Raw genomic sequence first — 13,927 nt, 5'->3', positions numbered from 1 at the left:
GAAAACAAATAAGAACAAAGTATACTCAACATAAATTATGTTATATACTATATCATATAGGAATATGTGATTTAATAATTTTTCAAAGCTTATTTAAAAACAAAAATATGTGTTTTCTAAGTTCAACTCTTCCAATAAATATCAGTACAACTTCTGGGACTCAATTTCCCTACCCTCTTCTAGAAAAGCAAAACATTGAATAACAGAGCCCCTGAAGTCCCATTGAACTTTGAACTTTAATTTGCTAAGTACAAAAATTAACCTTTCAGTATCTCTACCAAAGAACATTTATATTTTTTCCTCTGTAAATAAATGTCTTCATTATAATTTTGCAGTCATCCACCACAACTACCTGCATCTATAGAAAGTCAGTCATTATACTTTTATAGCTTTTCCTTCATCCTTAGGTTAAGGTTGTACTGTATTTAGAATATTTTGTGTGGCTAATCATATTTATAATATTAATGATATAATTATAGAGAATTAGAAATAATTATCAAAGTTTGTTATATCCCATTTTTTGATGATATTCTTTTAAAACCTAACTCTTTAAGTTTCAAGTAGGTCAACTTATAAATTTTTAGATTTTTATACTGAAACAAAATAAAACTCATGAGTTGTTGAAATATTATTGAAGATTTCCTTAAAATTGACTAATGTAAGTTGACTTACTGCCATCATAAAAGTGAGGATCTGAGTTTTAAAATTTAGGCATTGGTATTGTTAGCATTTTTAACATGAAAAATAAAGAATTATATGATCCAAGGATTTTCATTACCTTGCTTTCTTTTCACAATTGTATATGATTGAAGGAGTCTGCACTTGCTCTTTCCCCACCAATGCAAATTAATATTTCTCCTCAATTCTGTTTTTCTATGAAAAAAAATATGTATTATAGTTTACATCTTAAAGCTGTTAAGATTATCTAGCATTTCTTCAAATTATTGAAAAATTCATTTCAATGCCTGAATGAAGTGACCATCTCCATGTTGAAAGAATAAATTCACAAATGATGATTCACTTGCATATTTATTATAAAAAGTTAATCATTTGCTATAAAACTTCAGTGAATGAAGGCTATATTCCCTCCAAACAATGCTAGAATTACAGAAGGTTTGAATTGCACCACAGGGGGCCAAATGTAAAACTAAGCAACCTCAATGAGACCAACAGCCTTTAGTAAAAGCCTATTTAAAAAGCACAACCAGGCTGGGCGTGGCGGCTCAGGCCTGTCATCCTAGCACTTTGGGAGGCCAAGGCGGGCGGATTGCTCAAGGTCAGGAGTTCGAAAACAGCCTGAGCGAGACCCCGTCTCTACCAAAAATAGAAATAAATTAATTGACCAACTAAAAATATATATACAAAAAATTAGCCGGGCATGGGGGCGCATGCCTGTAGTCCCAGCTACTCGGGAGGCTGAGGCAGAAGGATCACTGAGCCCTGGAGATTGAGGTTGCTGTGAGCCAGGCTGACCCCAGGGCTCTCACTCTAGCCTGGGCAACAAAGTGAGACTCTGTCTCAAAAAAAAACAACACAACCAGGTGAAGCATGGTGGCCTGTAATCCTAGCACTTTGGGAGCCCAAAGTGAAAGGATTGCTTGAACCCAGGAGTTCCAGACCAGCCTGGACAACACAGGGAGACCTCCTCCTCTATAATTTAAAAATAGAAAAAAAACTAGGTGGGTATGGTGGCAGGAGCCTGTAGTCCCATACTCTGGAGGCTGAGGTAGAAGGATGGCTTGAGTCCAGGAGTTTAGGGTTACAGTGAGCTATGATTGTGCCATTGCAATCCAGCCTGGGTGACCGAGGGAAAGCCTCTTCTAAAAAAAAGAAAAAAAAAAAAAAAAAAAAAAAGGAAAAAACCACAATGAATTTATTTATTTTCTTTTGGAACTTAAAATCTCTCTTAAAATTATAAATATTTGTACACAGCTAACTAAATATTACATATGTGATTTTCTAAAATAGTATTAATTATATATGTAACTAATATATTATTAAAATATAATTAAACTTATATTCGATACAAACACCATTAATTTAGGACACATTGGGTATAGAAATTATTTGGACAGTGAAAAGATTATTATTCTTAAATGGGAAAATCAATAAGCCAATATTATACTTTAATTTTACATTAACTTTCCTGGGTTACTTTTGGAAAACTACAACTCAGGGTTCTATTATCTTTTCTGATTGGCAGGAGGTCCTTATACCTTATGACTTTCGGTGATGTGCCAACCAGACTCATTTAAATGTCTGATTATTAGAACAGTGGTTCTGAGCTATGGCTGCTCATTAGAGTTACCTGTAAAAGTTTTAGAATATATTATATAATAGAACAGGCCCCAAACCCCAGAGATTCTGATTTAATTAGCCATAAGTGATCTTTTTGAAAAGCTTTCCAGATTATTTTAAAATAAAACTACACTTGAAAACCACTAACTTGGAGGATTTGGGAATAATGAAAATGTCTTGCTCATAGTACATTAAAATAGATTTCCAAGAGAGGAAATAGTAGGGATAAGTCTATAAAATATTTAGCCATCCTCAGAAAGGATATTTATTAGACCAGGATTGGATCAGTTAATGTTTTGAAGCTCCTCCCAGTTCTCTAATTCTAAGATATTATAGTATTCTTTCCATGTTAAATGGTTATTTCTCAATTTTTTTGATAGAATGTATAGTGAATCATTAATTTTTAAAATGACCCTGTAAATAATATAATAGAAGCAAACTATAAGGAGATCCCTTCCTTAAATGCTGTTGATACTATATCTGTATCAACAAAGTATAATCCATTAAATTGCATCAAAACTCTTCAAAAAGTAAAATGACATTAATGTAATCAATGTCATTAGTCTTTATGTACTAATGGAAAAAAATATAAAGGAATGATCAAAATTGAGAGGAATTAATCAGAGATAGCTTCTTGGAAGTACTGGTTTGTTCCAGATTCAAAAGAAAGTGATGAAATTCAAGTCAACAAAGGGGTTCTTTGTAAAATGCTGTATTGAATAAAATGTGAATAAGGTATAGCGTTTACTCTCAAGGCATTGATGATCTAATTCAGAAGTAGTCCTGCCTAATGGTAATACAAAGGTAGAGTGTGCTACACTACAAGAGCATAGAAGACGGATGGATTTATTTCATATTAAAGGATTGGACGTCACTTCATGGGCAAAAAGAATGTGAACTGGCCCTTGAGGTGGTGAAAGAGAGTGGTTGGGAGCATGAGTATACACTTTCCAAACAGAAATATTAACATAAGTAACAATATGGCAACACACCGTTTTTGGAATGCTCGGGGGAAAAATGTACAATATGAATGAACAAGAGCATTTGGAGAGGTGAGAATGTACAACTGTGTTTGCAGAAACAATAACCCAGTTTACCAGGCCAGAGAGAAGGGCTCAAGTGAGAGAATACAAAGAAAAGAGGTTTGCCAAACTTGGAGTTAAGGCTCTCAAAGGTGGTTTTATAAGTTGGCATCTGTACATCTAACATTCCCAAAGGATTCCAACTATAATTGAAACAATATTAGGCCATTTATATCTCACCTCAACTAGATTGATCGTGTTAACAAATCTTCAGTCTGCAATGAGGCCAGATTGATATAAATTAATCTGTGGAAGAAAGGAAGTCATAAGGATCAGGATTGTATATCAAGGAATAAGCTTGTGGAAAATCCTTTCAGGGGAGACAGGGAGGCTGTCATTCAGTACTTCCTCAGCTCTTTCCATGGAAGAGCAACCGACTTCCTCATTCTGAATGTATCTGCATAGGTTATTAAGTTAGTCAATGAAATAGTTTGACCAAATATTTCAAAGGAGCATTTTGTGTTTCTGTTTTATTTAATTATCCTATTTTTTTAATTTCAAGATCTCTATACTGGTAAAGAAGGATTTCTATCTATAGAAAGGATTTCAAGATCCTTTCTCTATCCTGATTGCCTAAAAAATACACTGGAGACGGAAAAAAAAAATCACTGTATGAAAAGGTAATTAGCACGTTCTCTCCTTTTTATAACTTTATAATTGAAATCTCATTAAAAGCTTTCTAGGTCTCCTTTTCCCTAAGTGACCAGGTGTCCCTAATTTGTTTTAACCAATGTGACTAATTCCAGTCAAAGACTAGAAAAAAAAAGTCTGATACCTGTTGGAGAACAGCAAGGTTAAATAAGTGGGGTGGCTTTTTTAGGTTGCTTTTAACCTCGTAAAAGAGAAAAAAAAAAGGGGGGTGGTGGTGGAGGAGGGGGCTTCAATGTCCTTTTTTTTTTTTTTTTTTTTCCTTACAGTCCAGCCTTTTTCCTCTCTCAGTCCGGGTTGAAGATTCCGAGGGAAATGAGAGCACTATTTTGTTTCTCCCTTGTATTGCAGATAGGGGGAGGAGGCGGTTATTAGAGAGGAGCTCTTCCTCTCTCGGTTTCCCCCTCTCTCCGCCTGACAGCACCGCTCTCTCTCGGGCTCGCTCCTTCTCCTAGGTGATCCATTCCTAGGCAACGCGGGGCTGGTGCCGAGGAGGCTGCCAGGCTCGCTGCTCGCTCCCCGCATCCCGGCAGGCGAGCGGCTTCCGAAGCATCCTGCAGCCCGCGGCCGCCGCGCTCCTCCGGCCCGGCCCGGCCGGCGCGACTCCCCCGCCACCGCGCCCGCCCGAGCGAGCCGCCTCCCCGGGCCCGCCTCGCCGAGCTCCGCTCCCCGCCGCCGCCGCGCGCAGGAACCGGGCTTCTCTCCGCATTACCACCCGCATTACCTTGAAGTTCACTTTTTCCGCCCCTCTCGGAGCGGGCTCTCCCCACCCCACCCCCCCGCTCCCTGCTGGAACCCGGCCGCTCCGCCCGGAATCGCCGAGCCGCTCTCTCCCCCACTTGGGTTTTGGCGGCGAGGACGGGCGAGATCCTCCGCGGGCCGGAGGGGCGGGGGCGGGGGGCGCGCGCGGGTGGGGGAGGGCGCGGGGAGGGGGCACATCCGGCGCGGGGGGAGTTGGAAGTTGCGGCGGCGGCGCCGGGACCGGAGACCCGCGGCCCCCGCGCAGCGATGGACGTGGTCTGAGCTCCAGCCTCTCCCCCTGCCCGAGAGAGCAGCCGAGGCTGGATACATTTCTCAAAAGCCAAACTGCGAACAACTCTGGCGATGCCAAAATCCCCCTCCAAGTGACACGGCTTTGCGAAGGAGGTTTCCTCAGGCTGGGCTCTCTCTGTCATTCCGTCTGCCTTCCTCCGCGACGATAAAAGGCTTCGCTCTGGTAATAGGGATTTAGAAAAGAAAAAGAAAAAAAAAAAAAAAACTGCGCTAAACTCTATCGTGACCTTAAACTCTTCGGACTGGTTTTAAAAATAAATACTGGAAGAAAATCCATCCTCCCAGAGAATCGGCATAGGAGGAGATGGAAGTTTTCCCCTTGCTCTTGGTTTTGTCCATCTGGTGGTCTCGAACCTGGGACTCGGCGAATGCGGATTCGATCATTCACATCGGTAAGGAAAGGCTTTGGTGCTGCTCGCGGACACTTTTATCGTTTTTCCTTCGCCAGTGTTCCCCCTCAGCTTTCCCCTCACCGCCCTCCGTGTGGCTCGTTAGAGGTGGCTTCGGTGCACTGCCCCTTCCTCTACCCTTTCCCTCACACTTGTCCGGTTTTCTGGAAGGCTGTGCCTTCTGGAACCTGGACTCGTGCTGTCGTTTCGCGGAGAATTCCGGAATGTGGGCCGGATGCGTGGGGGTCTCGAGTTTACCTCAGGGTGCGTGTGTGCTGTGGAGCGCGGGGGGACTCTCCGCGTGTGTGGGGGAGAGGAAGTTTAATTGACTCTACCTTCCATATTTTTCCCCGGATGTACATTTGCTCCATTAAAAAAAAAAAGAAAGAAAGAAATCTGGGGGAACAGCCGAGGTGTCACCTGTGAGGAGAAAAGAACTGGGGTGTGGGGTGGGGGCGGGGGGAGCTCCCTTCGGATCGAACAGGTGGTTTTGCAACGTGAGGCGGCTGCGTTCGCCGCAGCGTAGTGCGACGGGGACGGGGGTGCCGGAGGCGCCCCCAGCCTCCCTGTCTCCCCTTCACGTCCTCTTGTCTTTCTGGTCCTCGCGCGGAGTCGCTGAGACGGTGGCGGGAGGGGTCGGCGGTGTCGCCGAGGGCCGGGAGCTGCGCGCCTCTCTGCCTCACCGTCGCCCGCGCGGCCGCGAAGCCGGCCCCGGGGCGCTGGGGTAGAGGCGCGCAGGCCGCGGCCGGGGCCGCCTGGCAGACAATCCGCCTCTGCCCGCCGTCAAGTCTGAGTTGCCGCGCGAGGCGGAGAGCAGAGCGCCGGGCTACAGGGGGCCGCCGCGACTCGGGGAACGGCCGACCGCCGAGCCGGCTCGGAGCTGCTCGTGGCCCCACCTATTGGCAGCCCGGCGGGCCGACACTGGCCGCGGCGGGCGGGCGGGGGCCGCGCGTCATTATCATGCACAGCGCCGGCGGCGCCGGGCTCCAACTCTCCTCACTTGCTAATCTGTGCGAGCCGCGAGGGGACCGGCTCTTGCTGCCTTTTCTGCGTTAATGCGACGATTTCCTTTTCGGAAAATTCGCGTCCTCAGGCCAGCAAGGTTCGTTTGCTGGGCTGCAGAGAGGCCCCCATTGGGGAGTTTTTCTGGGCACTGGACTCTTATCTGTCCGCAGGGCATGGTGTTCTGCAAATCGAGGCGACAGATGGGTCACAGCTTCTCCCCTTTCCGTACCCCTGCCATTCCACCGCGCAACTCCTCTCTCTCTCTCTCTCTCTCTCTCTGTCTCTCTCTCTCTCTCCTGGTAGAGGAACCTGCTGCAGGTGGCGGTTGTGCCTGCCCAAGCGACAGCCTTCTGTCTGGTGTGTGCGCCCACAGCGGCCAGCCCCTCAGCTCCAGGGGGCTCCCTCTCTTGGTCTCAGAGACTCTTTGTAAACATGTCTGCCATTCTCTGTCATTTATGTCAGTAGAGCTGTACACGTCTCTGTGCAAGGGGGGATGAGGTCAGGATTCGGAAAACTTAGCACTGTGCATTACCTAAATTAAGCTCTAGATAGCTTGCCTGCTGGATCCCGTTTTGCCTGGAGGCTAACATTGCCTGTGGGTTTAGAACTTTTCAGGGAGAAATTATGGTCTCATTGAGTGGTTCAGTAATGTTCTGATAGAGTTCAGAAATGAACTATGCTCCTCTTAAAGAAATGGCATACATTTATGTCCAGTTGTAAATGACTGAAGCAGGAATGCAGATAAACAATCATAATACATTTATATTCATTTTATGACTAGGGGTTTCTGACTTATGCTCCTCATCCCTCTGGAGGGAAGGTTTGTGGGGGAAAAATGCCTATTTTATTGGTTATTCTGTGGTCTACACGATAAATACATTATTTACAAACACCTACAGCTCTCGCTGTCCTTTACCAGATGAATACTATTTTGCAGTGTAGTCTGGGTATTTCAAAACATACACAACTGTTACGTGTTCTTTTTCTTTGAATGCTGTTGTCTGTCAGTGTGACTTATTCATAACCATGTTTTTTAAAAAAAGTAACTATGTACAAATTACAGATTTCTTTAGAAAGCTGATTGTATGCAATGACTGTGTGTGTCCTAGTAAAAGAAATAGTTACTTATGAGACCATTAATTTGACTTGAATGCAATTAGGACATTAGACAAGAGAATTAGCTTCCTTTGTAGACTACCTAATATTGCCATGACGCTAGCAAATTGTTTCGAAAGCTTCATCTTTTATAATATACTGCAAAATGTTAACTCCCAAATTTAAAAAAAATGATCAAAGCTAATCTGTATGTACTTCAGAAGTTAAAAGCCCCTCCTGCCTCTACCCCCATTCAGTAAAAGTATAATGAATTGAAAACTGAATGTCCATATTAAACTTGTAAAGCACCAGTTAACATGAATTGAATCAGTTTACTTACTTGGTTGAATAGGAAAACAGAATTAATTTTCATTGGGAGGTGATTGCCTTCATTTAAATAGTTAATGTGAGAAATATGCTTATGGGGAGATTTATTAGTTCAGGACTAACGGAATGAAAGAGATAAAACTGGAGGGAAAGGGAATATTTCAACTCTACAGATATAAGGAGATATGCAGAAATGAAAGGTTTTCTTAGCTTCAAGTGATGTGTTCAAGTAGAAAGTAGCTGCAATATGTAGTTCTGGCAAACTGGAAAGATAAAAAGACACTGCTCTAATAGGTTCTTTAAATATTGAGTCCTTTCGGTATTGAACCAGATTGTATGTATGAAAAATCTTTTCTTCCTTCTTGATTTGTCCTTGTTTTTACTTCATGCAGGTAGGTTAATAAAATCAATTACATATTTTAAACTCTAATATTTTATTAAGCACATTAGTTCAGGCCAATCATGATATATAATGGTTAAGCCATGATAAATGAAATGAAAATGTATTTCTTTCAGTCAATAAAGCATAATACTGCAATTACTTTGAGTTTCTGTTAAATCATATTTTACAGATATCTGATAATTACACATGTTTGTTTAATACACATGAACACACCCATACACAAACAGTGTTTAGAAATGAATTACCTCCATGGTGATCTTTGCCTCAATAGAAGGTCTTTTGACATATAAAAACTATGCAATTTTGAATTATGTTTCTACTCTGAGCTTGTGCATTGATTAATTTCATCAGACCCACATTACTTGATTGCTTAGAAGTTTCCTAATGATCTGCATGCTGTAGGAAGAACCAAAAAGTCGTGAGTGGAATGACAATGATATTGTATTTTATGAGGCTATTCAGAAGTCACTCTGATTTATGTAGCTAGAAAGCTCCAAAGTCTTTGAGATTAGCCACGCTGACTGCTATTTTCTTCATACATCAGTCATCCCACACTCTTTACTCCCTAAACACAACAGGAGTTTAGAGCACTTCTTTAATTAAGCAGGGATTAGGTGGCATTTCCAGTCAACTGCACAGTTTGTGTTTTGCTTCATATCTAATATGGAGGATCTCATGTTTTAACAGTTTAATATATGCTCATTTCTTTATCTGGTTTCTGTGCTTACAGAACTGAGTATAAATTAACTATACTCAGTTATATATCTCTACAAGGGAACACTCAGTGTACTTATTCATATATTACACAAATCACTAGCATATTTTTGTTGTTATCATTCATAGTAAAATACCTTATGTCAACAGGGAGTAGGAAAGAAGCAGATGATATTTTATACTCTGAGATCGTAATCATCAACTATGACATGTTTGAGAAGCCTAAGACAATCCCTAGAATATTTTCACCATGAGAATGTTCAAATTAAAGTAGAAAATTGGGTGAATGAAAGGTACCAACACATTAAAGACAGTAATAGATGGTAAGTTTAAAGCATCAGTTTTTCTTTACTTCTGTACTGAAGACTACTTTATGAAATACAGAATGTAAAGATATTCCCAGATGTATCCTGTCTTCTAACTAAATGTTTCTTTTTCAATTCTTCACAATTTGCATTGGCTAATGATAGCATCCAGGAGTCATCAAGGACTCTTTGCACTGTATAAGATATCTCAATGATTTTTTAAACTTTCTGCTACTTGCAGTAAGTGTTTGCCCCCTAAGTTCTGGATAATCTTTCTGCTACTTAAACTTTCTGCTACTTGCAGTAAGTGTTTGCCCCCTAAGTTCTGGATAATTGGTAGTGTAAAGTTCTAGAAAGTATTAAGAAGCATGCTTAACAATTATTCTTTTCTGTATCATTAATACAGTTATTTGCAGTACAATTTGAATGTGCATTAAGTTATACGATGTTATTAATCAAAGATATCAACAATAACATAATAAGGCATTATACTATGTTTGGTTTCTATTCTAGGTGACATATACATCTACTATTAATAAATATCTCCTATAATTTTAAAAGCAAATATGAATAAAAATCAAGGGGATTAACTTTTGCTTTATCTAAAAACAGAAACCAGTTGAAATTGTTAGAAGCAATGGACAATCCATTTCATTCTATTTTGATCTTTAAGGCTGATTTTATCATACTATAAGTTTATCTTGAAGACATATCATAATTTTAAAGCTATGATTTTTAATTCAGAAGATTTTTCTTCCTTCATTTACATGTATTTATTTTCAAAAAATAAGGTATTACATTTCTATTGGATCATCATAGTATTTCAGGTTATAGACAAAACATTGATGAGTAGCAACACTTAGTATTGTTACAAAAATAATGTTTATTAGGAAATACATTTATGGTCTATAGAGATATCTTTGCCATTAGGTGTCACTACATTCTGAACTGTTCCTTTGTAGTCCTACTTGAAGATCACATGAAATATTTTTTTAATTCTCATAGAAAAATGTAATTTAATGAGGTTTTTGATGCTATAAGATACAAGTGGTTTTTATTTTCAAACCAGGAAAGTAAATATTCCTGTCTTATTATTCTTGTAAAAATTTGGTTCTAAGACTTATCACCACTTGGTACCCTCTAAACGAATTTGATTGCTAGACCTAGTAATGCAATTTTTTTTCACAGATTTAAAATACAATAGAAATATATTCTTACTCTAATACTTGTTCTCTGTGAAAAAACCTAAACCACTGGGAAGGATGGAAGTATGCTTAATAGTGCTGGTGTAAACGGACATTAGTGAATAAAGTCATTTGTTAAACAGTTTCTAACTGTGGTTGTCCTGCTACCTATGGGACACCTAAGGTTCCAAACTGATTGATGTTTATGAGATGACATATACATAAACAGAATTGTGAAAAAGAAATACATAGTAACAAATACAAATATATCTAATAAAATAATGTCAAGTGTGGAGTTTTATGAATGATCATATATGTTTTCAAGTAATTTTTGCCTGGTTAAGTTTTATGTATTTATATACATACAATATATATGCACAGCTGCACAGCTGCACCTCCGACACTACCACTACAGCTACCACAATCATAGGGTTTGTTTGTCTGTATGAAATCAATATCTATTCTTACATAGTGATTTCTGTTTCTTTATTTTTTTTAAAGAGGCACAATCTTCTTTCTAGTGTATCTTATTATAAGAATAATGGTGGATGAAACTTAGGTTTTAGTTTTAGTTTTTAGTTTTTAACATAGACAAAGTCACATGATTTGAGAATGCAACGCTAAGTTAAATGAAAGAACAGGTTGTCTCATGTTAGACTTTGCCCTATGCAATATTAATTAATAATAATTATTTGGGATAATGTATTATTAAAATCTCAAAGTTTTAATTATTGGATGGATATCTAAAGGGTAAGAAAAGTACTAAAATAATACTGAGATTGATTATTAAGAACATCCATGGATTTGGGCTATTTAAATTTGTGAATTTTACCATTTGGGTGGGGCACAAATTTTAGGTGAGTGTGAAAAACGTAACAGGAATATTAGAACATAAAAAAAATGTATTCTGGATTAGAATTTAGAAGATTTGGGACTAAATCCCAGTTTTATAAATAGCTAATTGACCAATATTGAAAAGACATTTAATTTCTTTACTCCTCATTTTTATCAACCCTAAAACAAAATTTAGGCTAATATTCATTTAAACTCTAAAATTACATGAACTAAAATTAAGAACAATTCCTATATTTGAGGAATATCAGAAAGGAATTGGAGGCCGGGCGCGGTGGCTCACGCTTGTAATCCTAGCACTCTGGGAGGCCGAGGCGGGCGGATTGCTCAAGGTCAGGAGTTCAAAACCAGCCTGAGCGAGACCCCGTCTCTACTATAAAAAATAGAAAGAAATTAATTGGCCAACTAATATATATATATATAAATTAGCCGGGCATGGTGGCTCGTGCCTGTAGTCCCAGCAACTCGGGAGGCTGAGGCAGTAGGATTGCTTAAGCCCAGGAGTTTGAGGTTGCTGTGAGCTAGGCTGACGCCATGGCACTCACTCTAACCTAGGCAAGAAAGCGAGACTCTGTCTCAAAAAAAAAAAAAAAAAAAAAAAAGAAAGGAATTGGGAGAAGAGATACAGTCAATTGTGGCTCATGTAGCTATACTTACTAGGTAGGTTTAGAATGAATTTCAAAAAAGGAAATACAAGGGGAAATAAAGAGCATACAATCTTAATAAGTAAAATTAAGGACCCCTTAAAATGAAGATTTTTTGGTGAAAATAAGAATAGTGCATACTATTTGTTTAATAGATAGTCTAGGTAACTCTAGTATGTTACTGAGAGATGCTGGTTTTATTTCTGTTTTGTTTTAGATTTTGTTGTTACTTTGTCTAGTGTCAATACTAAGTTGTTACATATACTGTTACTCTTATAGTACACCACAAAACTAGTGCTTACTAAAACTAACTGGAAGGATGAATAATCTTACATTTTAGCCAGTGCTGTCTACACTTGCCTTTAGAATTTGCAAACTGGGAACACACCAGGAATATAGCATATGTTTGATATCACTCAGAAAATATAGAGTACAAAAGAAACAACCAATTCATTGTGTTGGATTCCTGCTTCAGGTTTTTCCTTCTTTTACCCACTATTGTTCACCAAGTACTTATCACTGTGAAGCTGAGGCTGGGTTGACCCACTGAAAGCTTCCTGAGTAGATAGAGGGAAGCCCAAGGCTATCACCAGAAGCTAAGCACCAGAAGGCCTTCCTAAATGTGTTAACAATTCTTAAATCAATTTATAGTCAAATTTCTTATTAATAAATATTTTTACTCATGAAAAAATTACGTAATTATATTAAAATAGCAATTCTCATGTTTTTTTCCTCAAACCAAAATAATTCAAAGTACTGTTTTAAACATAATCTTATTTTATTGCTGAGTACCTGATTTTTCCTAAGTAACCTTAAATAAGATATTTGCTTCATTATCAAAATGATTATAATTATAGATGTTAATATTCCTGAAACTAGAGGGTAATATAAGCATTGATATTAGGGTGCTACATGTGTGCTAATTGGAACATTTACTAAACATTTATTCTGAATCTACTCTGTATGAAGTAGCTTTTAGTCCTTAGAATTAAAATGTGAACAAGCAAGCTATGTCTTTGCATTTAAAGAGCTGTTATTTTCATGTAAGAGGCAACCAGCTAAGAAAATATATGAATGATATAATGTCAGATATTGATAAAAGCTATGAATTAACATAAGGAAGTTGTGGGTGACAAGATATGCTATCATTGAAGCAGAGACTTGATGCAAAGAAATGAAGTTAACTATGTATGTGGACATCTGATGAAGAAGGATTTCAAGCAGAGAATATAGCAAAGGTGATGGTCATGAGAGAAGACACAAAGGAATCCTCTTAATTTGTTTAAGAAACACCTTGAAAGCCAATTTGGGTATGGTTTAGGAGCAAAGCAGGAAGTGAAGGTAAATGAGATCTGAGAGATAACTAGGGCAGATTCTGTAGGGATTTCTAGATCACAGTAAGGTATTTAGTTCTTCTAGATATATGTGGGTTGAGATCAAGTGCATGATATGAAAGGGTTTGTACTTTAGAACGATAACCTTCTCTGCTTAAGTGGACTGGATGGAATAGAAATATAGTTTGATAATAATGGATTGGACCCAGTTGGTAGCTGAAATAAATGAGCAGTTGTCAGATTGTAGATATAATTTGAAGATAGAAGAAACAGGATTTTCTGATAGATCAGTCAGATAGGAGAAATCAAGAGGAAAGAGAGAGGCCTCCAAGGTATTTCACCTGAGCAAATGGGTGAAATGTGTTACTGTTAACTAAAATTGGTAATATGGGGACCTGGTCAAGGTTTAGGTAGAAATAAAACTTCATATTTATTAAATTTTGTATTTCTGTTAGAAGTCAAATTTGAGAGGTAAACTGTTGGTAATTAATTATTATATAGGAGTCTCAAATTTTGTGGTGAATTTTGGATTTGACCACTTTATTTGGGGAATTCATAACTGTAAATCTGGTTTCTAAAGCAATGAGAGGGGAA

General features: G+C 38.8%; 1 protein-coding gene across 2 annotated transcripts in view; it reads left to right on the top strand.

Moving 5' to 3' along the window:
• Positions 1-4,661: 4,661 nt before the first annotated feature.
• The window catches only part of GRID2 (glutamate ionotropic receptor delta type subunit 2), a 1,185,302-nt gene continuing 1,176,036 nt past the window's right edge, over positions 4,662-13,927 (top strand). The window contains exon 1 of one of the 2 annotated variants that reach the window (XM_012774073.2): positions 4,662-5,473. In XM_012774073.2, coding sequence (XP_012629527.1) covers positions 5,386-5,473 — 88 coding nt within the window. In that variant the 5' untranslated portion in view covers positions 4,662-5,385. The remainder of the gene's footprint in view (positions 5,474-13,927) is intronic. The other variant, XM_012774075.3, reaches the window with a different exon arrangement.

The sequence above is a fragment of the Microcebus murinus genome, chromosome 29, assembly GCF_040939455.1.
Source record: "Microcebus murinus isolate Inina chromosome 29, M.murinus_Inina_mat1.0, whole genome shotgun sequence".
Taxonomy (NCBI): Eukaryota; Metazoa; Chordata; class Mammalia; order Primates; family Cheirogaleidae; genus Microcebus; species Microcebus murinus.
The sequence above is the reverse complement of the archived record's forward strand: the minus strand, read 5'-3'. Positions and strand labels throughout refer to the sequence as shown.